General features: G+C 38.8%; 1 protein-coding gene across 10 annotated transcripts in view; it reads left to right on the top strand.

Annotated features, from left to right (window-relative positions):
* Nucleotides 1-14,969, top strand: part of LRP6 (LDL receptor related protein 6) — a 178,109-nt gene extending 163,140 nt beyond the window's left edge. For 9 of the 10 annotated variants that reach the window (XM_055570411.1, XM_055570414.1, XM_055570416.1 and 6 more), the window contains 4 exons: nucleotides 2,345-2,575; nucleotides 4,070-4,206; nucleotides 4,853-4,950; nucleotides 9,515-14,969. In XM_055570411.1, coding sequence (XP_055426386.1) covers nucleotides 2,345-2,575; nucleotides 4,070-4,206; nucleotides 4,853-4,950; nucleotides 9,515-9,809 — 761 coding nt within the window. In that variant the 3' untranslated portion in view covers nucleotides 9,810-14,969. Of the gene's footprint in view, nucleotides 1-2,344; nucleotides 2,576-4,069; nucleotides 4,207-4,852; nucleotides 4,955-9,514 lie in introns of those variants that run through there. The other variant, XM_055570417.1, reaches the window with a different exon arrangement.
* Nucleotides 14,970-24,063: the final 9,094 nt, after the last annotated feature.

The raw sequence follows: 24,063 nt of genomic DNA, 5'->3' as shown, positions 1-24,063 counted from the left end.
TCCTGCATTGCAGGCAGATTCTTTACCGTCTGAGCCACCAGAGAAGCCCCCAGAATGATGAAGAGCCATTAAAAGCCTGAAGTGGAGGACTGGCATGGCTGTGTAATTGTGAAAGTAGTAAAGTAGATGGATTGGAGGTGATAAGATGATAGGCAAAGAAATCTGTTAGCTTAGGTGCTTTCACATGTTTTGACCACATGGAGAAGAATACAAAGATGTGGATGTACATGTAAAGAAATGAGAGTCATGCAACAGTATTTACCTGTATTGTATGGAATGCATTCTGAAGTTTTCTGTTTCAGAATGCTGGTTTCAACACATTAAATTGTTTTTACCAACTTGCAGGCTGTACCTTTAAAATGTTTCAGAGACTTGTAGTTCAGGAGAATATGGTGGGTGTCTAGATCAAGGGAAGCAGCACTGGTGGAGAGGAGGGAGCGGATAGATTTCAGAGTTATTTCAGACGTAGAATGAAAAGGTTTTCATAACCTAGCTTAGAGGTGATGAGTTTAGGTTGAATTAGCAGGTAACCTCATTGAATGACTACACTCATAAATGAGACTATATGGCAGAGACTAAAAACCAAAATATCATTGTGTATCATGACTGTGGATATCATGTTCAGCTGATGTAGGTTTTTAATTATTTTTTTATATAAATTTAAATGCTTATAATTTGCCACAGGCACCATTATTTATTCATGATCTGCTTTGTCCCTGGAATCCAGGAAATGTTGACAAATGGTGGTGACTGTGAGTTCAGTTTGGATTACGTGGCTTTGAAGCTGCCCCCTTGGGTGTCCCATTGAAGCTATTAAGAAAGCTGTTAATAACTGTGGGTCTGTAGCTCAAGAGAGAGAGATGGGCTTTTCGGTTTATTCTTGATAATTACAGCTGAGGCAGTAGGTGAAATCTCTGAGGGAGAGGAGGCAGAGGAGGAAAATAGCAGGAGGTAAACAGAACTCTAGGAAGCACTGTACTTGAGGCAGACGGGAGAGAATGACGCCAACGAGAGGAGACAGAACAAATAATCAGAGATGGTAAAACTAAGAGAATGGTGTCCTGGAAGGGGAAAGGATCAGACATTTTTGAGAAAACAGTAGCCAGCAGTACTGAATGTATAGAGTTGTCAGTGAGATGGAGAGTGTTTTAACTATGGCATATAGGAGAACTTTACCAGACTAGTTTCATTGTGGTAGTAAGGACAGAAGTCTACTTTCAGTGAGTTAAAATGTGACGCAGAGACAAAAAATTGAAGACAGTGAGTGTAAACTATTCTTTCTTGAAAGTTGGCGTTAGAAGGAATGCCAAGGCCCTGGGTGGCAGTGGGGGAAGGTGGGGAATGAGAAAGATGGGCTGGTTGCATATGGGCTCAGAGCCCATAGGTGATATAATATGTACCCACAGCCCCTCCATGGTATATAACTTGGTGATGTCGTTTTCTTTCAATTCTTAGGTTTAATCATAAGATGAGTTTAGCTGTGTGGATGGGAGGTTTTGAGGTGAGGTGGAACAAAAGGAAAGTTTTAAGAGATACACAGTTGTGAAATACAGTCTGACTATTCACAATGGAAGGATTTTCCTTCTCAATAGAAGAGTAATATTCTGCATTTGATGAGCTCTTTTGCTATATTTTCCCCTATCTCTCATGTTGGTGCCCTGTTTTAAAGTCTCAGATAGCTCGGGGATCCCATGAAGGTTGCTGACATGGTCCTCTCATGCTCCGGCTTTCTCTCTGAGTCCTCAGCTACTCTGGTACCAGAGACCTTATGTTCCTTGCCCTCAGGCAACTAGACTCACCCTTAAGGCAGCAGCATATTGGGCCTGAGAGCTGATGCTCATCGGTAGCTTCTAATTTCTCTTCACCAGGCATAAATGTCACTTTTCAGATCTAAAATCAAGCTCAGAGCTGATTTTGGCTTCTTTACCATTCCAGGTAAAATGTTTGACCCTAAAATTTTCTTAGACATTTCCAAATAATATTGATTTTTATGATATACAGAATGAAGTAGGATAGATTTTGTCTACATATGTGTTTTTAAACTTCTTAATGGTGTTTTAATCTATAATTCACTTAACATTTTTGTTACCAATTTACAGTTATACTTTCCAATGTATTGTCCTATGTCTTTTTTCACCTAGGAGTCATTCGTTTTGATTCCTAACAGTGACATTTATCTGTTTACGTATCCATGGGGCATGGTGTGTATGTATTCATAAAAAGGAAAAATGTGTGTGAGTCGTCTTCGTTAGGCTCAAATTCTGCTTGCACACCCTCTTTCCATTACTGTTTTGAACCTGCAGTTGTTTTTCCATTATGTAACTGTACTGCATTCCCATTTTAGATCCAACTGAGGAGCCAGCACCACAGGCCACCAATACAGTGGGTTCTGTTATTGGAGTAATTGTTACCATCTTTGTGTCTGGAACCATATACTTTATCTGCCAGAGGATGTTGTGTCCACGGATGAAGGGCGATGGGGAAACCATGACTAACGACTATGTAGTTCATGGACCAGCTTCCGTGCCCCTTGGTTACGTGCCACACCCCAGTTCTTTGTCAGGATCTCTTCCAGGTGAGCCAGGACTGACCCATTGAGAATCAAGTCTTGGCAAGATTGCCAAGCTTCCATTATGGAAACAGAATACTGCCTACAGTCTACTTCATTGTAGACTATTTTGGGTTTAAACAGTTACAAGGACAAATGTTCGCTTACTTTTAGCACCTTCTTTTTACACAGAAGACCTTAGGTATGGTTTGATAGAAATTGGCAAAGGATACAAAGCGAATACATGTACATACAAGCATTTATATTAATATATCATACATTTATTGCATGTACACTTCATTTCTGGGTTTCCCAGGTGGCGCTGGTGGTAAAGAACCTGCCTGCCAATGCAGGAGATAGGGGTTCGATCCCTGGGTCGCGACAATCTAGAGGAGAGCGTGGCAATGCACGCCAGTATTCTTGCTTGGAAAATTCCATGGACAGAGGAACCTGGTGGGCTACAGTCCATGGGGTCACAAAGAGACTGAAGTGACTTAGCACGCATGCACTCTGCATTTCTAGATGTGCTCTACTAAAGTTAATCAACTGGCCATTTGTTGAAAAGAATCATAAACCATAGTTCATTTGGTTCACTACCAAGAGACCTGTACTACGGAGCCCAGGAATTAGAGAATCCCGAAAAAACAGATGAGGTTTCCTTTTCAGCAGATTTAGAAATGCCTGATTGATAGCAGGGAGGAATACATCATCTTACGTTTTCTCCTAACTTAGATGAAGACAATGGGAGGAGGGTTTATTCAAGCATGGCCAGGGTGCCAGATGTTCTGTCCTTGGGGAAGACTGCATTCCTCTAGGGAAGTACAGCTTTCTTTTCAATGTCTTTTGGTACCCTTAATGAAAAGAAGCCTTTCTTGTAACGAATATGGAGAAAGAGATACCAGGCCAAAAACCCTGTGAAAATAACTTACTCTGGTTGTTAGCTGTAAGGAAATAGATGGTTTTTAAATTGTTAATAGATTCCGTTGCCATACCTAGTTTGTTAAAGGTGGAATTTGGGAAGTCACTTGTGAAAAATAGAATTTCTTCTTTAGCATTGTGGTTGTGATTACAACAATATTTGCATCTAGTAGATAAAGAAATAATTTCCCATACATTGAATTTATGCTCTTAATGGGTTTACTTTTCTTTTGAGCAGACCTATTGCTTTGTCTAGCCTGCTTTGCACTTCTGCTCTTCACAGTTCTTTTTTTCTCAGGTCCTCTAAGAGACTGAAAACCTCTCGTCTTGAAGAGCTCTGCTTCCACCCTGGCGAGTAGGAAGGGCCAGGAGCTATTCTTGGCCTTGTGTTATAGGCCAGCTCTCAATGGAAGTCCCCACTTCTAGAGAACATTTGTTTGCCTTTTCCATTAAGTATTTTCAATTATTATTGGGAAAAGAGGGCATACGTTGTTTGAAAATGGAGCTATTTGACTATTGATATTTGTAATTCTAGGACTAAATAAAATTATTTCATGCCTTTTATAGATTGCACTCAACTTCAGTATTTATCCTTCATTTTAGGAATGTCTCGTGGTAAATCAATGATCAGTTCCCTCAGTATCATGGGGGGGAGCAGTGGACCCCCTTATGACCGAGCCCACGTCACAGGAGCATCGTCAAGTAGTTCATCAAGCACCAAAGGCACTTACTTCCCTGCAGTAAGTAGCCTGTTTTCCTCTGTTCACTTTGAATGCTGAGATAAATAAGATCTTAGATGTTTAACTTATTTATTAAATATGGGTACTTAGTGATGGTGGTATAAAAGGTTTTAATAGAGAATTCAGACATACAAGGCCCAAAGGATTTACCACCACCATGTGAGCACTTAGAATGTGCTCAACTTAATGACTGTGTAGCAGCCAGCATATCTGAAAGTATCAGACATGAATTTCATATACCAGGTGAAAGTAGAACTGTTGAATAGTACCTCCTGAGAGGCTAAGTACCATCATTCTGTGACCTCCCAAAAGAAGGAAGAATGTGGTATTTCTCCTAAGTAAGGAATCTTTCTCTAAACATTTATAGTTTTAAAAATCAGAACCCAGTTGTGCTACACGTTAAACCAGTAACTTGTAGGTTGCAGATTTCCTTCTCATCACCTTGTGTTATTTACACCTAATGAAATTGTGTCTTGAGGGGTGGAGAGCCATAGTCCTAAAGTACTGTTTTAGGTTAATTCTTTGAAAAAGAGGAAGTGAAGAAGAATATGAACAGAGATGAAGGAAGAGAAGTTGAGAAAAGGCTAATAGTCTCTGTCTGGATAGACTATTCTTATTTCAATCATTTGGTTTTCTTTCCTTTTAGATTTTGAACCCTCCGCCATCCCCAGCCACAGAGCGATCACATTACACCATGGAATTCGGTTATTCTTCTAACAGCCCTTCCACTCACAGGTCCTACAGGTAATACACATCCTCCTCCAGTGTCAGTCCACATGTTTATTAGAAGGAAGTGTTTGAGTTTTGAGTTTGCTGTGGCCCTGGCTAAGTGGATGATGGCCACCAAGAGAGAACAGGTATCTTGTAGAGAGAACAGGCTTCTTGTCTGGGTAATGCTGGTGTTGCCTCTACCACAAACCCTTTTCTTTCAGGGCATTAGACTTCCTTTAATTAACATATCGTTGATGCACAATATTATGTAAGTTGCAGTTGTGTAATTTAGTGATTCACAATTTTTAGAGGTTGTTTTGTTCCATCTGTAGTTATTACAGAATATTGGCTATAGTTCTGTGTTGTACAGTATATCCATGTAGCTTATTTTACACCTAATAGTTCATACCTCATTCCCCTGTCCTTTGATTTCTCCTTCCCACTTCTCTCTTCCCAGTGGTGATCACTAGTTTGTTCTCTATCCCTGTGGGCCTGCTTCTTTTTGTGTTATTTTCACTGGTTTCTTGTATTTTTTGGATTCCACATATAATTGATATCACACAGTATATATCTTTCTCTGTCTGAGTTATTTTACTTAGTGTATATCCTCCAAGTCCATCTCATGTTGTTGCAAATGGAAAAATTGCATTCTTTTTCATGGCTGAGTGTAGTCCACTGTGTGTGTGTGTATACACACACTACGTCTTCTTTATTCATGTGTTGATGGACACTTAGGCTGTGTCCCTATCTTGGCAATTGTAAATAATACTGCTGGAAATTTGGGGGTGTGTGTATCTTTTCAAATTAGTGTTTGCAGTTTTCTGGATATATACCCCAGAGTGGAACTGTCAGGTCATATGATAGTTCTACTTCAGTTTTTTGAGAAGCAATGGCTACCTCAGTTTGCATTCCCACTAACAGTGTAAAAGGATTCCGTTTTCTCCACATCCTGCCAGCACTTGTTATTTGTGTTCTTTTTGGTGATAGTCGTTCTGACTGGTGTGAGGTGATAACTCACTGTGGTTTTGATTTGCACTTTGCTGATAAATAGCCACATCAAGCATCTTTTCATGTGCCTGTTGGCCATCTGCATTTCCTCTTTGGAAAAATGTCTGTTTAGGCCTTCAGGGAACTCCATTTTTTAAAAGGAGCCGCAATTTTTTTTGTGGCTGGCTTTTGTAGTATTAAGATAGAGCCTCCAGGCTTTGGCAGTATTCTAAGGAAAAGTTACCCCCAAAGTAACTTGATTTCAGAATATGTTACTGCTGAGGTTAGGTTTGATTGATCATCTCAGTGGAATGTTGGGATAAGATGAAGGTCCGGAGAGTTAGGAGAGCTCTAAAATAGCAGAAGTATTAAGGGCACAGAATTTGAGAGAAGCTGAAAGAAGCTTAAGTTCACCTCTTGCTTACATATGTTGTTATTACAATCTGGAGTGAAAGGTTTCTCATATAGTTACATGGAATAATCGTGACTCATTAAAATAAACTGCAATGTGTTTGTAAGCCAGAAAAGGGGAGATATTATGCCTTTGTGCTCATTTATGACTGTGGAGCAGAGTGAACAGGTTCAGTCCTAGTGTGTCATCCTTACTCTTTTGTCTTATGGACAGGCCAACAGAAAGTCAAAAACTTACATTCTCTTCAGACATTTAGTGCCCTTGTTTATTGGCATTACTCAAGTGCCCATTATCTTCTCAATAAGGTGTTTCCTGGCATTCCAGTCGATTGCCCTGTTATATATATAACCTTATAGATGTGTAGAAATGAAGTGGAAACTATACCGTATCTCATTCAGAATCTTTATGTCACTTTATGGATAAGATAGGTTTGACTCTGAACTGATTGATTTTATGTTTTACTTAAAGTGCTGCTTTCCCTACCCCAGGTTTGTTCTAAAAAGTCAAAATAGGCAGAAACCTGAAAATTGAAAAAAAAAAAAAAAACAAAAGGAAAAGAGCTAAAATTTTACTTTTAAACAATTTCTTTAAATTAAACAGTTTGATTCAGGTAGACATAATTGCATCAAAACCAGTTCTTTTTTTATGACAACTTTTTTGTTTTGTATTGGACTGTAGCTGATTAACAGAGTTACGCTGTGATAGTGTTGGGTACACAGCAGAGTGACTTGGCCATACAGACACCTGTTTCCATTCTCCCCCAAACTTCCCTCCCATCCAGGCTGCCACGTAACATTGAGCAGAGCTCCCTGGGCTATACAGGAGGTTCTTGGTTAACCATTTTAAATGTATCGGTGTGTCCACGTCCATCCCAAACTCGCCATCTATACCTTCCTCCCATGGTCCGTGTTGTGTTTCTCCAGCCCCTACCTCCGCCAGCTGCACTAAGTTCATTCTCTATGACTGTCTGTCTGTCTCTGAGAAACAGTTCTTATTTAACTGTCCCACATCTCAAATTAAGCCCAGTTTATTTCTTCAGAGTGAAACTTTTCTCATTTAAATTTTCTTGGGGGTGGGGGGAAAGTTTGCAAAACTTAATACATTTTGTTAATCTGTTTCCTTTCTCTCCTCTGGTGTTTTGTTTTTTCCTCCTCTCCTGTGGAAATGGAAGTATTGGGCCTTTTAAATGTTGAGCCAAGAAATTTCACCAAGGCTCACCACCTGATTGGACAGAAAGATAAGACCTAAAAAATACTGTGACATCATGTCAATACTGGTAGTAAAAGTGCTTGAGAACCTGCTTAGCAGGTCATGTAACTTTTGGTCTTTTATAGCCATTTCTTTTGATATGGAGGGCTTGCCTCAAGTGGCATGTATCCTGAGGTGTGTTACCTGGCGCATCGTTAGATGTTTTATGCTTCAGTTTTACACTTGCTCTTGCCCCACTGTTGCAGTCATTTTATTTGATGAGAAAGCATATAAATAAATCCTGATTGGGATAAATATGAAATAAGATCAACTTTACTATACTTAGACTATAAAATGGCATAAGAAGTTATAGTAGAAATGATGGATAAGCTATGGTACATATACACAATGGAGTATTACTCAGCCATTAAAAAGAATACATTTGAATCAGTTCTAATGAGGTGGATGAAACTGGAGCCTATTATACAGAGTGAAGTAAGCCAGAAAGAAAAACACCAATACAGTATACTAACGCATATCTATGGAATTTAGAAAGATGGTAACAATAACCCTGTGTACGAGACAGCAAAAGAGACACTGATGTATAGAACAGTCTTATGGACTCCGTGGGAGAGGGAGAGGGTGGGAAGATTTGGGAGAATGGCATTGAAACATGTAAAATATCATGTATGAAACGAGTTGCCAGTCCAGGTTCGATGCACGATACTGGATGCTTGGGGCTGGTGCACTGGGACGACCCAGAGGGATGGTATGGGGAGGGAGGAGGGAGGAGGGTTCAGGATGGGGAACACATGTATACCTGTGGCGGATTCATTTTGATATTTGGCAAAACTAATACAATTATGTAAAGTTTAAAAATAAAATTAAAAAAAAAAAGAAATGATGGAAAAATCAACACTTTTTAAGTCAGCTCTTAATTTTACTAGTACATTTCTCTTTCCAGTGTGCCTTTTTCTTTAGTTAGCCACACTACAAACTTAACAGTTATAGATTGCTTGAAAAGATAGCTTAAAGGGTATACAGAAATAAATTAGGTCTCTGAAATATGTTTTATAAAACTCACTGGTTCTGTATGGATACCTGGAATTTGTCATTTTGGTGGTCAGTTAGAGCCGCTCTTATGACAACATGCTTGTCTACGTACAGCATAGGAAATTGACACTTCTTCCCCCAAATCATGGTAATTTCTCTGTACTGATAGTATTAGTAATGGGATAGATATGTTCCTTAAGCTGTCTACCAAAATTCAGCCTGGCTTGTACAGTATTTGTACAAGAGAGAATGAAGTAAAGAGAGTAATGAAGTCTTCGGTCATCATTAAATTATTCATCAGGTAAATCATAGAGCATTTGAGGAATGTTCGGGGAATGCTCACATGTTTGAGTAATGTAAAATCATAAAGACACATTCTCACAGATCATGGAAAGGCAGAAATTGATGTCCACTATACAGACTAAATGCAAAATGAGAGATTTTTTCCAAAGATGACCATTAAATACATCTTTAGATAGTTCCTTCTTATTGATACAATGTTACTTAAAGATGATGTTTTTTAGTCACTAAATCTAGTCTGACTCTTTATGATCCCATGGACTGTAGTCCACCAGGCTCCTCTGTCCATGGGATTTCCCACACAGGAATACTAGAGTGGGTTGCTGTTTTCTCCTCCAGGGGATCTTCCCAACCCAGGGATTGAACTCGCATCTCCTGCGTTGCAGGCGGATTCTTTACTGTGGAGCCACCAGGGAAGCCCAACTTAAATACATAAGCACACATCCAGAGGTTAGAATGAGTTCATCATTCACAGGATGATGCTGTCTTCCTCCTTCAGCCTGCCTTTGAAAATTGCCTCTTGGTTGGTGCCAGTTTAAATTGTCATAGTTGATTGTCTTCCAAGTCAGGTTTACATTTAATGCCTCTGTATTTGGATAGAGAAACCACTCTTCTATAAAGCTAATTCCTCTTTTCCTGCTTTCTTCCCTGTATCAGCTACAGGCCGTACAGCTACCGGCACTTTGCGCCCCCCACCACGCCCTGCAGCACAGACGTGTGTGACAGTGACTATGCTCCTAGCCGAAGGATGACCTCAGTGGTGACGGCCAAGGGCTACACTAGTGACTTGAACTATGACTCAGAGCCTGTGCCCCCACCTCCCACGCCCCGAAGCCAGTACTTGTCAGCAGAAGAGAACTATGAAAGCTGCCCGCCTTCTCCATACACGGAGAGGAGCTACTCTCATCACCTCTACCCACCGCCACCCTCTCCCTGTACAGACTCCTCCTGAGGAGGGGCCCTCCTCCTCTGACTGCCTCCAACACAAAAGTGTAAATACGAATTTGGCTGCGATCTGGAGGGGGGGGAGGGAGCTATTATTGAAGGATGAGGCAGACCGTGTACAGTTAAAATTATAAATGGGGTAGGGAAAACTGGAGATATTTGTACAGAAGGAAAAGATATTTATATATTTTCTTAAAATAGCAGATTTGCTGCTTGTGCCATAAAAATTTGTATAAATAATAAATTTGTACTAAAAGTTTTATTTTTGCAAACTAAATACACAAAGCATGCCTTAAGCCCAGTGAAGTGACTGAGTACAAAGGAAACAGGAATTTAAAAAACAGCATCACTGACCAGGAATGTCTGGAGCTTTATTGATACCAAAAATTTAAAAAAAAAAAAAAGCAAAGAAATTAAAGTCCATCTCAGCAGCAAACCATATATACTCGGAAGGAGCCCAGTGGCCTTCATGTTAACTACCATTTGAATGCCAACAAGTTTAAGAAATGAAAGGCAAAAGAAAAAAATACTAATTTTGGATAAAAGGCTTTGTTTTCTCTAGGGGTCCAATAATTTTAGTGAGGAAGATAGATGTTTCTAAAAATTCATTCGGGGTGCTGCTGTTGTGGGAGAGATGAGCTGTCTGGTAAGATGCTATGGGGCCGTTTTGTTTGCAAGCCTTCTGTCCCTATCGTAAAAGTCACCCCTCTGTCATACGTCAGTAATTCCCTGGGTGATTTCACCTTGCTTCCTCCCTTAGCAGCATTATATTTTGCCAAGATACCATAATTTATTCACCATAAAATCTGGGGATTGATTAAATAGAATTTGCTAAATAAAAGTTTCATTGTAATATTTCTACTAACTCCATTCCCCAGTCAGCTTAGCTCTTCAATTGGACTGCTGTGTCCACATAAGGATCAAAGGTTAGACAAGTTACTGTTCCTCTTTATTCCAAGATTGTTTTATTGCTCAATAAGTGTCTTTTTACAGCACATATAGAAAGTGTTTAAGAGTTACAAATTTAACCATTAAGTTTTTGTTGTAAATTAATCATATATCCTTGCAGTACTTTCAGCATATAAATAATATCACAGTATGAAATCATTTATATATATTTTTTTTTCCTAGTAAAACATTTAAATATGTTCCGGTTAGAGACAATCTATTTTAAAAGAGGATTTTTTTTGTTATCGTTAGGTTTTCCCTTTATTAGTTGTTGGTGACATTTTCATGTTCTTTAGGCTGATTTTTCTCAGAATGATCTCTACACACATAACCTCTTTCTAATGTGTGGCGTGAGTTGAATACAGTATCTTTCTGTTAACCTAATGTGAATATTAGATTGTTTTCAAATTATCCATGAATTACTTTTATAATCACCTCTTATATATTTTTACGTGTCTTCTCTCTTACTCCATTATGGATTAAGGTGATTTAACAAATTTAACGATATGGCTTACATGAGAAGGAAAACTGAACTTTTCAGCTGTTGGAACTTGAGTAGAGGGGGATAACGGAAGGCTCTTCCGTGCTCTGCCTGTCCCGTGTGGTACTGGGGCTGCTGCTGCTTCAGCTGTCAGGGCTGACCCGTGAAACGATGCTGGCACTGCTCTGCCACCTTGCCAGAAGTCAGTTTCCTGCTTTTTCACATGTTTCCAGCATTTCTCTGCTCAAGTTGAATGTGTTTTTATACTAATGTATTTTTACCTTAACAGATGTTGGTCAGTTACTTAATGAATGATGATTTTTTTTTTTTTTTTTAATTCTGTTTTGCTGAGGCCACCCTGTCTAGATTTCAGGGCCCAAGAGAAAACAATGGAAGAAAGGATTTATAATTTTGGTGGAGGTGAACTAACTTTTTAAGCAATTAAAAATACCTAAGTAATCTTTTTAAAGAATTTAAAAATGCGGTTTCAGAATATCACATCGGTTATTGGGGTACCTTATATGAATCTAGTGCACTTGATTTTGCATATAAATAAATGGTAATCCATCAGCGTCTTGCATTTCAGTCAGACGAGCGTTAACTCTTCCTGTTGACGAAACAAAGTGCTCAAGTTCTAACAGAATGGAAATTGAAGTTGCATTCTGTGACACACAGAGGCACTTGATGCTCACATGAAGATGGAAAGGTTAGCAATAACTGGGTATCAATTAAAATATGAGAATTCTCGATGTTTACATTTTTTAATGTGCATCTTTATCTGGTGGGCTTCCCATGTGGAAACTTGCACTATAATGAATTAAGAAGAATACTGCCTTGTTATATCTCAGTTCAAGTGCTTGTACTGCGATGGCAATGGCCTCTTCTTGCAAAATACTAATTTGTGTGCCAATTTGTTTGAAATTATTTGAAGGCAGTTCAGCTTAGTCTCAGAATCCTCTTTCTCAATGTTTGAGATGGAGTCTTAACATTTTGGGGAATATTTGAAAGGTACAGTTTGAGAGAATTGTCAAAATTGAGGATGGATTTATTGGTCCTCAGGTTATATGGACAGTTAAGCTTTAAAGTAGACCATCTTGTTTATTAAACACAAGATCTTTAATTGGAAGATAAAAAATTAATGTGAGCACAAATTGGGGGATAAAGAATACAGTTTTGAATTTGGATTATTTTGAATTTGGATTATTGCTAGATTGCATTAGCCAGCTGAGGGGCAATGAATAAAATTTAATTATGTTCCTTAAATATAGTAGTATTTGTCGTGATTGTGTATCTTGAAGTGTGCCCACTTAGTGATGTGATTAAAATGACCTGAGAATTGAACTTTAGCATAGCATACTTTCTGTGCACTACAGTAAGCTTTTCTTCACTGAAGTGGTCTTTTATACTTCTAAACTTTTATAACCTTAAACTTTGCTCCTGCAGAGCTTTGGTTTTTTGAACCCTGGCCCAAAGAATTTTGCTGTTTATATCAGATATTGGAATATTCACAATTAACAAAAAAACAATTAAGGCGTAGAATTTTCTCAATACTGATTTTTCTTTGGGGAATTTTATTATGCATCTGACACTTGCTGTAAATCTAGCATATCGTGAGATATTACATGTTTAGCAGAAAATTATTATTATTTTAATTTTAATACAAAAATACTGATGTACCACCAAAAGATATCTGACCCTTTAGTAAGTTTGAGAACAGCTGTTCTGAAGGACTCATATTTAGAAATGAAGACTTTACAGTACATTTTTATCTAATATAGACCATTAATTGGGATGGGGCTTTGAGCAGAGGATTGACTTTGTTCATCATTTTAAAATATTCCAAAGTCAATAATTTGTATAAGACCAACTCATTTGATACTAAGCTATAGAAATAGCCACTGTCTGCATTAGATTGCAGTCAGTTTGGCAGGATAATTTTTTGTTTTGTTTTGCTATAAAGGCTCATTAATGAATACTGCCAGTAGGTTTAGTAGCTGTGTCTTATCTAACCTGTTAATGAACTGTGTATATTTATGTGGCCTGATATCAATAATCATAGTGTAGAGACTATTTTTGGTACAGGAAAGGCCTGCCTTCAGCAAGCAAGCCTCGCTCTCTGCAATAGGTCTGCTGCTGTTGTTTTGTGCCTAGACTAGATTCTTAAAAAGTATAGTTTTTAAAATTGCTTTATCTCTTGCAGGGGAAAACTTGTTAGTTCATTGATTTTGCATGTCATAAAAGCAGCATGATGGTTATTACTATTACACATCTAACAAGATTCAGGAAAAAAAAAAAAACCTTGGCCTCTTTTCATACCTCCCAAGTATGTCATACTTTCAATATGTGTAGTACTTCATTCTGAATAATGACATGAGTAGTATGCCTGGAGCGTGGATATGAATATGGGATTATCAGATGGCTGTCAAATGTTTGAGCATCAATAAATGAGACTACAGAGGAAGTGTAGACGTGGACCAAGTCTTAAAGAGGTTCATAATCAAGCACTGTTTAATACATATTCTCAGAATTCTTAAACTCAAGAAATTTAATTTTGTTTGGTACTCCTTTCCTTATTTCACATCTAAAGTGAACCGAGAGAAATAACAGATGATTTTACAAAGTACTGTAGCATATGTATAGTTTCTGACTTCTGGAATTGCATCATTTTACAGTGGGCTCAAACTTTAGCTTTTGAAATTCTGAAAAGTTTTAAAGGATTTTGGACCCTAACGCATAACATGATTTTAAAATTGTGAATCCATATACTTGAGATATTTGACTGGATTCTGCATCTTTTTCAAGTAATTCTAGACCTGAATGGAGAGGGAGGAAGATTCTTCAGTTAATCTAGATGATTTAGAATGAAATTACTGACCTCATCCATATTCAGTTCAGGTAAACTTTATTGTTCCTTTTCTTTTTTTATAAGCCATTCTTAAACCATTCTTAAGTTACTGCTGAAAAAAAATCATCATGACTTTGCAGATACGATTATAAAGAAAGTGATATCTTATACTCAGAAGTGGAAATAACTTTTAATTTTCCCATTACTTCGGGTTTGTCCAAAAGTTAACACCAAAGAATTATACAGTCTGCTTTGCTTAACTGTCCATTCTTTAAGAAATAATTTTTTAAAAATCACATATAAGCAGGGCAGGGGTATAGATACATAGAAAGATATATATATATATATATATATATATATATAGAGAGAGAGAGAGAGAGAGAGAGATCTCTATTATATCTCACTAAATACTAATGCCTAAGTAAGAATATTAAAAAGAAAATAAAACAAGTCTGATTAAACTAAGGTTACATGAAATTGAGTATCTAGGATTAATTGAGAACATTTTAATAAGAGTAAAGAGGATACTGAGACGCTTAAGCTGGACTAGCCTTATTTGCAAGTGAAGGATCTGGTGCTGCTTTCAGATGTTTTATCCTCTGTGTTTTTAAATTTTTTAAGCTTTAATCTTCGTCATTGTCTTAAAGTCAGCTGGTGTTTCTTGTTCATGGACTTTGGTACGATGGTGCTTTGCAAGGATGTAATTATATTTTAATGACCAACATTTGGTCAGCCCTTGTCCACTATTCACTTCCCCCTTTTTGTAAAATAAGTGCTTTAATTTTAAACTGTATAAAAAATACCTTGTATAAATCCCCCTTTTGATTATTACAGTAAGTTGAGTTGTAACAAATGAAATGTTGATTTTTATAATAAAACAGTGGAAAATAAAAGTGTCATTTCTTTTCAGCAAGAAATTGAAACGGTTGTGCTTTGCTATGATAAATGAATGCTGTGTTTCAGACACAACAGAACTCACCTTTATTGTTTGCATTTCAAATAAAATACAACTTTGGAAGAGAGGTTTGAGCAAGGCTTTGCTTTGTGCAGTGTTGACAATACCTGTGATTGGGAACAAAATAAGGAAGATTTGAGTCGGCTTATCCTCTGCACAGCAAAGCCAATCTACTGACACCAGGTTGTGGTAAAGGAAAGCACCACATTCATTTGCAGGGCGCCAAGCAAAAAGAATGGGAAGTTTGTGCTCAAAGATCCAAACTCCCTTGTGACTTTCAGGGAAGGTTTTTTAAAGGCCACATTTGGGATAAGAACTGCAAAGGACTTGACCTTGTTCTGATTCAGTTCAGTTCAGTCGCTCACTCGTGTCCAGCTCTTTGCGACCCCTTGGACTGCAGCATGCCGGGCCTCCCTGTCCCATCGCCCACTCCTGGAGCTTACTCAGACTCATGTCCATTGAGTTGGTGATGCCATCCAACCATCTCATCCTCTGTCATCCCCTTCTCCTCCTGCCTTTAATCTTTCCCAGCATCAAGTTCTTTTCATATGAGGCAGTTATTCGCATCAGGTGGCAAAAGTATTGGAGTTTCAGCTTCAGCATCTTCCAATAAATATTCAGGACTGATTTCCTTTAGGATGGACTGGTTGGATCTCCTTGCAGTCCAAGGGACTCTGAAGAGTCTTATCCAACACCACAGTTCAAAAGCATCAATCTTCAATGCTCAGCTTTCTTTATAGTCCAACTCTCACAACCATACATGACTACTGGAAAAACCATAGCTTTGACTAGATGGACCTTTGTTGATGAAGTAATGTCTCTGCTTTTTAATATGCTGTCTAGGTTGGTCATAACTTTTCTTCGAAGGAGCAAGCATCTTTTAATTTCATGGCTGAAGTCACCATCTGCAGTGATTTTGGAGCCCAAGAAAATAAAGTCAGCCACTGTTTCCCCATCTATTTGCCATAAAGTGATGGGACCGGATGCCGTGGTCTTAATTTTCTGAATGTTGAGCTTTAAGCCAGCTTTTTCACTTTCCTCCTCTTTCACTTTCATCAAGAGGCTCTTTAGTTTTTCTTCACTTTCTGTCGTAAGGGTGGTGTTATCTGCATGTCTGAGGTTATTGATATTTCTCCCAGCAATCTTGATTCCAGCTTGTGCTTCATCCAGCCTGCCATTTTGCATGATGTACTCTGCATATAAGTTAAAATAAGCAGGGTGACAATATACAGCCTTGACGTACTCTTTTGCCGATTTGGAACCAGTCTGTTATTCCATGTCTAGTTCTAATTGCTTCATGACCTGCATACAGATTTCTCAAGAGGCAGGTCAGGTGCTCTGGTATTCCCATCTCTAAGAATTTTCCACAGTTTGTTGTGATCCACACAGTGGATGGAGGTGGGCTGCAGTCCATGGGGTTGCTAAGAGTCAGATATGACTGAGCGACTTCGCTTTCACTTTTCACTTTCATGCATTGGAGAAGGAAATTGCAACCCACTCCAGTGTTCTTGCCTGGAGAATCCCAGGGACGGGGGAGCCTAGTGGGCTGCCGTCTGTGGGGTCGCACAGAGTCGGACACGACTGAAGTGACTTAGCAGCAGCACATAGTCAAGGGCTTTGGTATAGTCAATAAAGCCAAAGTATATGTTTTTCTGGAACTCTCTTGCTTTTTTGATGATCCAGTGGATGTGGGCAGTTTGATCTCTGGTTTCTCTGCCTTTTCTAAAACCAGCTTGAACATCTGGAAGTTCATGGTTGACGTACTGTTGAGGCTTGCTTGGAGAATTTTGAGCATTATTTTACTAGCGTATGAGATGAGTGCAATTGTGTGGTAGTTTGAGCATTCTTTGGCATTGTTTTTCTTTGGGATTGGAATGAAAACTGACCTTTTCCAGTCTGTGGCCCCACCCATCATCAGAAAATTGGATTAAAGATTTACTGAGCATGGCCCCACCCATCAGAACAAGACCAGTTTCCCCCTCAGTCAGTCTCTCCCATCAGGAAGCTTCCCTAAGCCTCTTACCTTCTCCATCAGAGGGCAGACAGACTGAAAACCACAATCACAGAAAACTAACCAGCCTGATCACATGGACCACAGCCTTGTCTAACTCAGTGAAACTGAGCCATGCTGTCCGTGTAGGGCCACCCAAGACGGACGGGTCACCGTGAAGAGTTCTGACAATGTGGTCCACTGGAGAAGGGAGTGGCAAACCACTTAAGCATTCTTGCCTCGAGAACCCCATGAACAGTATGAAATGGCAAAAAGATGTGACACTGAAAGAGGAACTCCCCAGGACTTAGGTGCCCAATATGCTACTGGAGATGAGTGGGAAAATAACTCCAGAAATAATGAAGAGATGGAGCCAAAGCAAAAACAACACCCAGTTGTGGATGTGACTGGTGCTGGAAGTAAAATACAATGCTATAAAGAGCAATATTGCATAGGAACCTGGAATGCTAGGCCCATGATTCAAGGTAAATTGGAAGTGGTCAAACAGGAGATGGCAAGAGTGAATAGCATTTTAGGAATCAACAAACTAAAATGGACTGGAATGGGTGAATTTAAAACTCAGATGACCATTGTATCTACTACTGTGGGCAAGAATCCCTTAGAAGAAATGGAGTAGTCGTCATAGTCAACAAAAAGAGCCTGAAATGCAGTAAGTACTTGAATGCAATCTCAAAAACAGTAGAATGATCTCTGTTCATTTCCAAGGCAAACCATTCAATATCACAGTAATCCAAGTCTATGCCCCGACCAATAATGCGGAAGAAGCTGAAGTTGAATGGATCTATGAAAATCTACAAGACCTTCTAGAACTAACACCTAAAAAAGATGTCGTTTTCTTTATAGGGGACTGACATGTAAAAGTAGGAAGTCAAGAAACACCTGGAGTAATACGCAAATTTGGCCTTGCAGTACAGAATGAAGCAGGGCAAAGGCTAATAGAGTACTGCCAAGAGAATGCACTGGTCATAGCAACACCCTCTTCCAACAACGCAAGACTCTACACATGGACATCACCAGATGGTCAACACCGAAATCATATTGATTATATTCTTTGCAACCAAAGATGGAGAAGCTCTATAGAGTCAGCAAAAATGACCAGGAGCTGACTGTAGCTCAGATCATGAACTCCTTATTTCCAAAATCAGACTTAAATTGAAGAAAGTAGGGAAAACCACTAGACCATTCAGGTATGACCTAAATCAAATCCTTACGATTATACAGTGCAAGTGAGAAATAGATTTAAGGGATTAGATTTGATAGAGTGTCTGAAGAACTATGGATGGAGCTTTGTGACATTGTACAGGAGACAGGGATCAAGACCATCCCCAAGAAAAAGAAATGGGAAAAGGCAAAATGGTTGTCTGAGGAGGGCTTACAAATTGTTCTGATTGGTTGGTGGTAATGTAGCAGTGGTGTTTCAGGAATCTCTGTCATCACCTTTGTGATATCACCTGTGGTCAGCATGTAGTCACCATCGTCTACCTGGTTGGAAGGATTTAGTTTCTGTGGAATAACTCAGAGATAGGCATCAGATTGTTATATATATCCTTGAGAAGGAGCTGTTTTATCACAGAGCTGTTGTCATTACTTTTCTAGCTTGACTGCTTTTCCTTTATTTCCACATTCCCCCGCTTCCCTAATTAGCAGGAACTTCAGAAATCTCGGAGACTGAAGCCTTATTCTGCAGGCAAGAAACAGGAGGGCCTCACAGGTTCCAGCTCAGTTTCAGTTTGTGCTTCAGAATGCTCTTGTTATTAGTAAATTCCTGGAAGACATCCTGATGTAGGCTCTGAGCCACCCCCTTCTCCTCCTCCAAATTCTCTTTAAAAATGAACATTGCTTTTCCTGGTTCAGAGCCCAATTGGATATGATGATACTGAAGGGTAGCAGAGTATACCACTGCAAAATATGCCACATTGGCATCTTGATTATTTTGATCAGTAGGCCCTTAAAAAATAGCAAATGCAGAGAAAAGCTGTCTCTGAATTCCCATTATCTACCTAAAGACAGATTATCTAAAAGGAGCACAATTGTCATAAATGATAAATTCCCTCCCCTGAGAGTTTCATCAACCAGGGACGATTGACATCACAGGAGTTAAGTTCAGTCGCTCAGTTGTGTCTGACTCTTGCAACCCCATGAACCAGAGGACGCCAGGCCTCCCTGTCCATCACCAACTGCCAGAGTCTACCCAAACCCATGTCTATCGAGTCGGTGATGCCATCCAACCATCTCATCCTTCGTCATCCCCTTCTCCTCCTGCCCTCAATCTTTCCCAGCATCAGGGTCTTTTCCAATGAGTCAGCTCTTCACATCAGGTGACCAAAGTATTGGAGTTTCAGCTGCCACATCAGTCCTTCCAGTGAACACCCAGGACTGATTTCCTTTAGGATAGACTGGCTGGATCTCCTTGCAGTCCAAGGGACTCTCAAGAGTCTTCTCCAACACCACAGTTCAAAAGCATCAGTTCTTCTGCGCTCATCTTTCTTTATAGTCCAACTCTCACATCCATACATGACTACTGGAAAAACCATAGCCTTTGTGGACAAAGTAATGTCTCTGCTTTTTAATAGACTGTCTAGGTTGGTCATAACTTTCCTTCCAAGGAGTAAGCATCTTTTAATTTCATGGCTGCAGTCACCATCTGCAGTGAATTTAGAGCCTCCCAAAATAAAGTCAGCCACTGTTTTCCACTGTTTCCCCATCTATTTGCCATGAAGTGATGGGACCAGATGCCATGATCTTCGTTTTCTGAATGTTGAGCTTTAAGCCAACTTTTTCACTCTCCTCCTTCACTTTCATCAAGAGGCCCTTTAATTCCTCTTCACTTTCTGCCATAAGGGTGGTGTCATCTGCATATCTGAGGTTATTGATATTTCTCCTGGAAATCTTGACTCCAGTTTCTGCTTCCTTCAGCTGAGCATTTCTCGTGATACACTCTGCATATAAGTTAAGTAAGCAGGGTGACTATGCAGCCTTGACATACTCCTTTTCCTATTTGGAACCAGTCTGTTTTTCCATGTCCAGTTCTAACTGTTGCTTCCTGACCTGCATACAGGTTTCTCAAGAGGCAGGTCAGGTGGTCTGGTATTCCCATCTCCTTCAGAATTTTCCACAGTTTATTGTCATCCACACGGTCAAAGGGCTTTGGCATAGTCAATAAAGCAGAAATAGATTATTTTTTGAAACTCTATCGCTTTTTCGATGATCCAGCAGATGTTGGCAATTTGATCTCTGGTTCCTCTGCCTTTTCTAAAACCAGCTTGAACATCTGAAAGTCCATGGTTCATGTATTGCTGAAGCCTGGCTTGGAGAATTTTGAGCATTACTTTATTAGCGTGTGAGATGAGTGCAATTGTGGAGTAGTTTGAGCATTCTTTGGCATTGCCTTTCTTTGGGATTGGAATGAAAACTGACCTTTTCCAGTCCTGTGGCCACTGCTGAGTTTTCCAAATTGGCTGGCATATTGAGTGCAGCACTTTCACAGCATCATCTTTGAGGATTTGAAATAGCTCAACTGGAATTCCATCACCTCCACTAGCTTTGTTCGCAGTGATGCTTTCTAAGGCCCACTTGACTTCACATTACAGGATGTCTGGCTCTAGGTGAGTGTGAGTGATCACACCATCATGATTATCTCAGTCATGAAGATCTTTTTTGTATAGTTCTTCTGTGTATTCTTGCCACTTCTTCTTAGTATCCTCTGCTCTGTCCATTTCATTTCTGTCCTTTATTTTTTGCATGAAATGTTCCCTTGGTATCTCTAATTTTCTTGAGGAGATCTCTAGCCTTTCCCATTTTATTGTTTTCCTTTATCTCTTTGCATTGATCATTGAGAAAGGCTTTCTTATCTCTCCATGCTATTCTTTGAAACTTTGCATTCAGATGGGCATATCTTTCCTTTCCTCTGTTGCCTTTGGCTTGTACCCTGCAAATAAATGCTGTACTTTCCTATACCAAAGCCTGGAGTCCGTAGGTTGGCTTTATGAGCAGACCCAAGTTGGATTTGGTAACAGTTTCTGTACCCACGTAGGGCCTCATCATCTCACATGGGTATGTCTCATGTGGCACCTTAGACCCTAGTTTGTGCTGGTTCTGATTCTGTCTAGCAGCTGCCTGAGCACATTTGTTGCTTGCCACTGACTGGGAGTCATTGGCCCACACGCTCTTGATATTTGTGGTGAAGGAAACATGGCATTTGAAGGAGGTGGTTGAAATGTCTGGTGAGTAGCAGAAGTCTTGTGTGTGATGATACCAGGGTCTTCTTCCCTATTGTGTTGCCTTCACCGGAAGTTTTCTTTAGTGTTTGGGACTTGGTCATTTGGCTTTGTGTGAGTGGAGCACTGCTTTAAGTGGCTTTTCCCTTTTGGACTGAGGAGTCTTTCTGACCCTTGTGTACCACCTGGGGTGGTACCTGGAGATCTCCGGTTTGGACGAGGACCCACACATCACCATCTAGAACAGCGGAAGAGGTTCCTCACTCTTGAACTAAGGAGCTGTGATCCTGAGAGACCTCATTGCCTTGGTGTTTCTTTTGGCACTTACTGGTGGATATCTGACAGTACCATCCATGGATCATTAATGACGGGTAACCCAAGCTCTTATCTTGTAGACCCCTACAGTATATTTTGTAGATCTGGGAGATCTTTAGCTATACTTGCATGAAAGAAAAAAATTTTTAAACTGCTTGGACTGGTTACTCCTTGAGATATGGAGAACAGTGGACGCTAATGGCTCTCTAAATTATAACATCATCTTTCAACTAGAACTGTTTTATAAAAGGGAAGGAAAATGTGATGAAATTCCTTATGCATAGGCTTTTTATGCTGTTGTGTCTAATTAAATCTTTTGAAAATGGTTTGGCTTTGAGCCTTTTGGAACTGGTTTGGCTTACATATTGGGGGTGGGGGCGGGCATTGTGAGTGTATATTTGTATTAAAGAAGGTGCAGTGTTTTGATTGGTGGACCTGAGAAACAAAAATTCATTTCCTGAAAATAGCTCTTTATGATGCATCCTACAAAAATAGACCACCCTCAGTTGGGGTCCATAGTTTTTTCTCTATAATACCATGTGGCCACAAAGCCCTTTAGAATCCAGAGAAAAATGATGAAGATGGAGCTCTTTTGACATTCTAAAATGTTTTTTTTGTTCGTTTGTTTTTCTGTAATGCAAATAGAGGAAGCAGGTTTTCTAGGAGGAACTTGCATTTCTCTCCCTGTGCATTTGAGGTATAAACGTTTTGATTGGACTCTCAGAAACTTTGACATCCACAATTCCTGAGACTAAAGGGAAAAAAAGGAAAAAGAGGGATTTTTAACTCTCTCAGGAAAACTATGAGATCTACGTCTATATGGATGGATGCATGTGTACGTTACAAGGATGCAATGTTTTTACCTCTGGTTGATATTGTCAAAATTAATTTGTAAATGACCTGTGTTTAATTGGCTTAAAGGAAAGTAAGCACATACATAAATTCTCAGAATTATAAAAGAAAGTCACCCGAATGAATTTCAGATTCACATGATCTGGGAAATATTTAGTATTAAATATTTCTGGTATTAAAATTTATTGATTTAATGTAGACATGTTTTTGATTCATTGACATTAAGTAGAATATTTTTACTGTACCTAGTTTTACTGAGCATCAGTAAGATTTTAATATTCCTGTTACAAAATTTGTCAGCAAGGAAAATAAGTTGTTACGATGAAACTTTAAAGTATATGAAGTGGTAGTCTTTGTGAATATTTAATTTGGGAATATCTACTTGAAAATCATCTCTCCAGGTTTTGGTAACTTGAAACTTAAGTGATGGAAATTTATTGAATATCCAGGTCATTTCACATAAGGTAAAATGCTGAAACATTAATTGTTAGATAAATCTAAGTTTACCTACTTTTGTCTTCTTGTGAGAGAAAAACTAAAGATGCTTGTGTTTGTTAGACACATATCTGGTGCCACAATGAGGAAGGAAATTGTGCCAGGAAAAGATGTTAGTTTCTAGAGGTTTCTAGAGATTGGTTTCTAGAGGTTAGTTTCTAGAGGTTATAGAATATATTTATGAGTTGGCCAATCAGGAAATGCTGGAATGTTCACAGTTGCTTACTTTGTGGTTTTCACTAGAGATTAAGGTCTTTGATGGTTAAAATTTGTAATATATGTGTATGTAAAGCTACTAAACTAATAAAGCATTTCAGTATGCAGGGAAAGTTGGAGGTGTGTTTTTATTAAAAGAATTTATAAGAAATTGGAATGTATTTTTTTTAAGGGAAAAGAAAGTAATTTTGTCCTAAAGCTGGTTACTTCTAAATGGGAAAGGAAATAAGGGATAAACTAATATTGATACAGAAAGTTGTAGATTTTATAGAAACGAAAAAGAATCTTTAAAAGGAATTCTATGTGTCATCAGGACTAGGATTAGAATGACTTTAACTGAATATTAAGATTGATAGTAAAGCAGTACAAAACTTGAATTATGTTTTTCTGTTAAGGGAACACAATTTTATTGGAATATTGATCAGATTTTGATAACAGACTGTAAAGTTTCTTAAGTAATTTGTTGTAACTTTCTGAATTTGCTCTTAAAATCTATTATTGTCACTTTGGTTAAGTAAATAAGTATCATTTCACAGTGACCTGTGAGCTGATTTGACCAGGTGTTCTGAAACTTTTTCATGTTTCTGACAAACTTTCCAAATATCAAATTCTAATTGAAGTGCATTTGATCCCCAGCTATCTTTAGAATGCTTCAGGGGAAACAAAAAACATCTCAGAGAGATTGAAATAGTTAGGGTTATTTGGTATATCAAAATTGCCAAGTGATTGGTAATAAATTTTCTTAGCTTATATGGGTAAATGTCATTAATATAAAGATTTTAGAAATTGTATGAAGTTTTAAAAATCTGGTATATTTTGGTATATGTTATCAGTCACAATTCTAGTTATTAAAATATCTGTCATATCAATAACCGAGTTTCTTTGTCCATTACAATGTAATTGTGTGTTAAACGGTGTCTTTTAAA

Source organism: Bubalus kerabau, chromosome 1, assembly GCF_029407905.1.
Source record: "Bubalus kerabau isolate K-KA32 ecotype Philippines breed swamp buffalo chromosome 1, PCC_UOA_SB_1v2, whole genome shotgun sequence".
NCBI classification, from domain to species: Eukaryota; Metazoa; Chordata; class Mammalia; order Artiodactyla; family Bovidae; genus Bubalus; species Bubalus kerabau.
The sequence above is the reverse complement of the archived record's forward strand: the minus strand, read 5'-3'. Positions and strand labels throughout refer to the sequence as shown.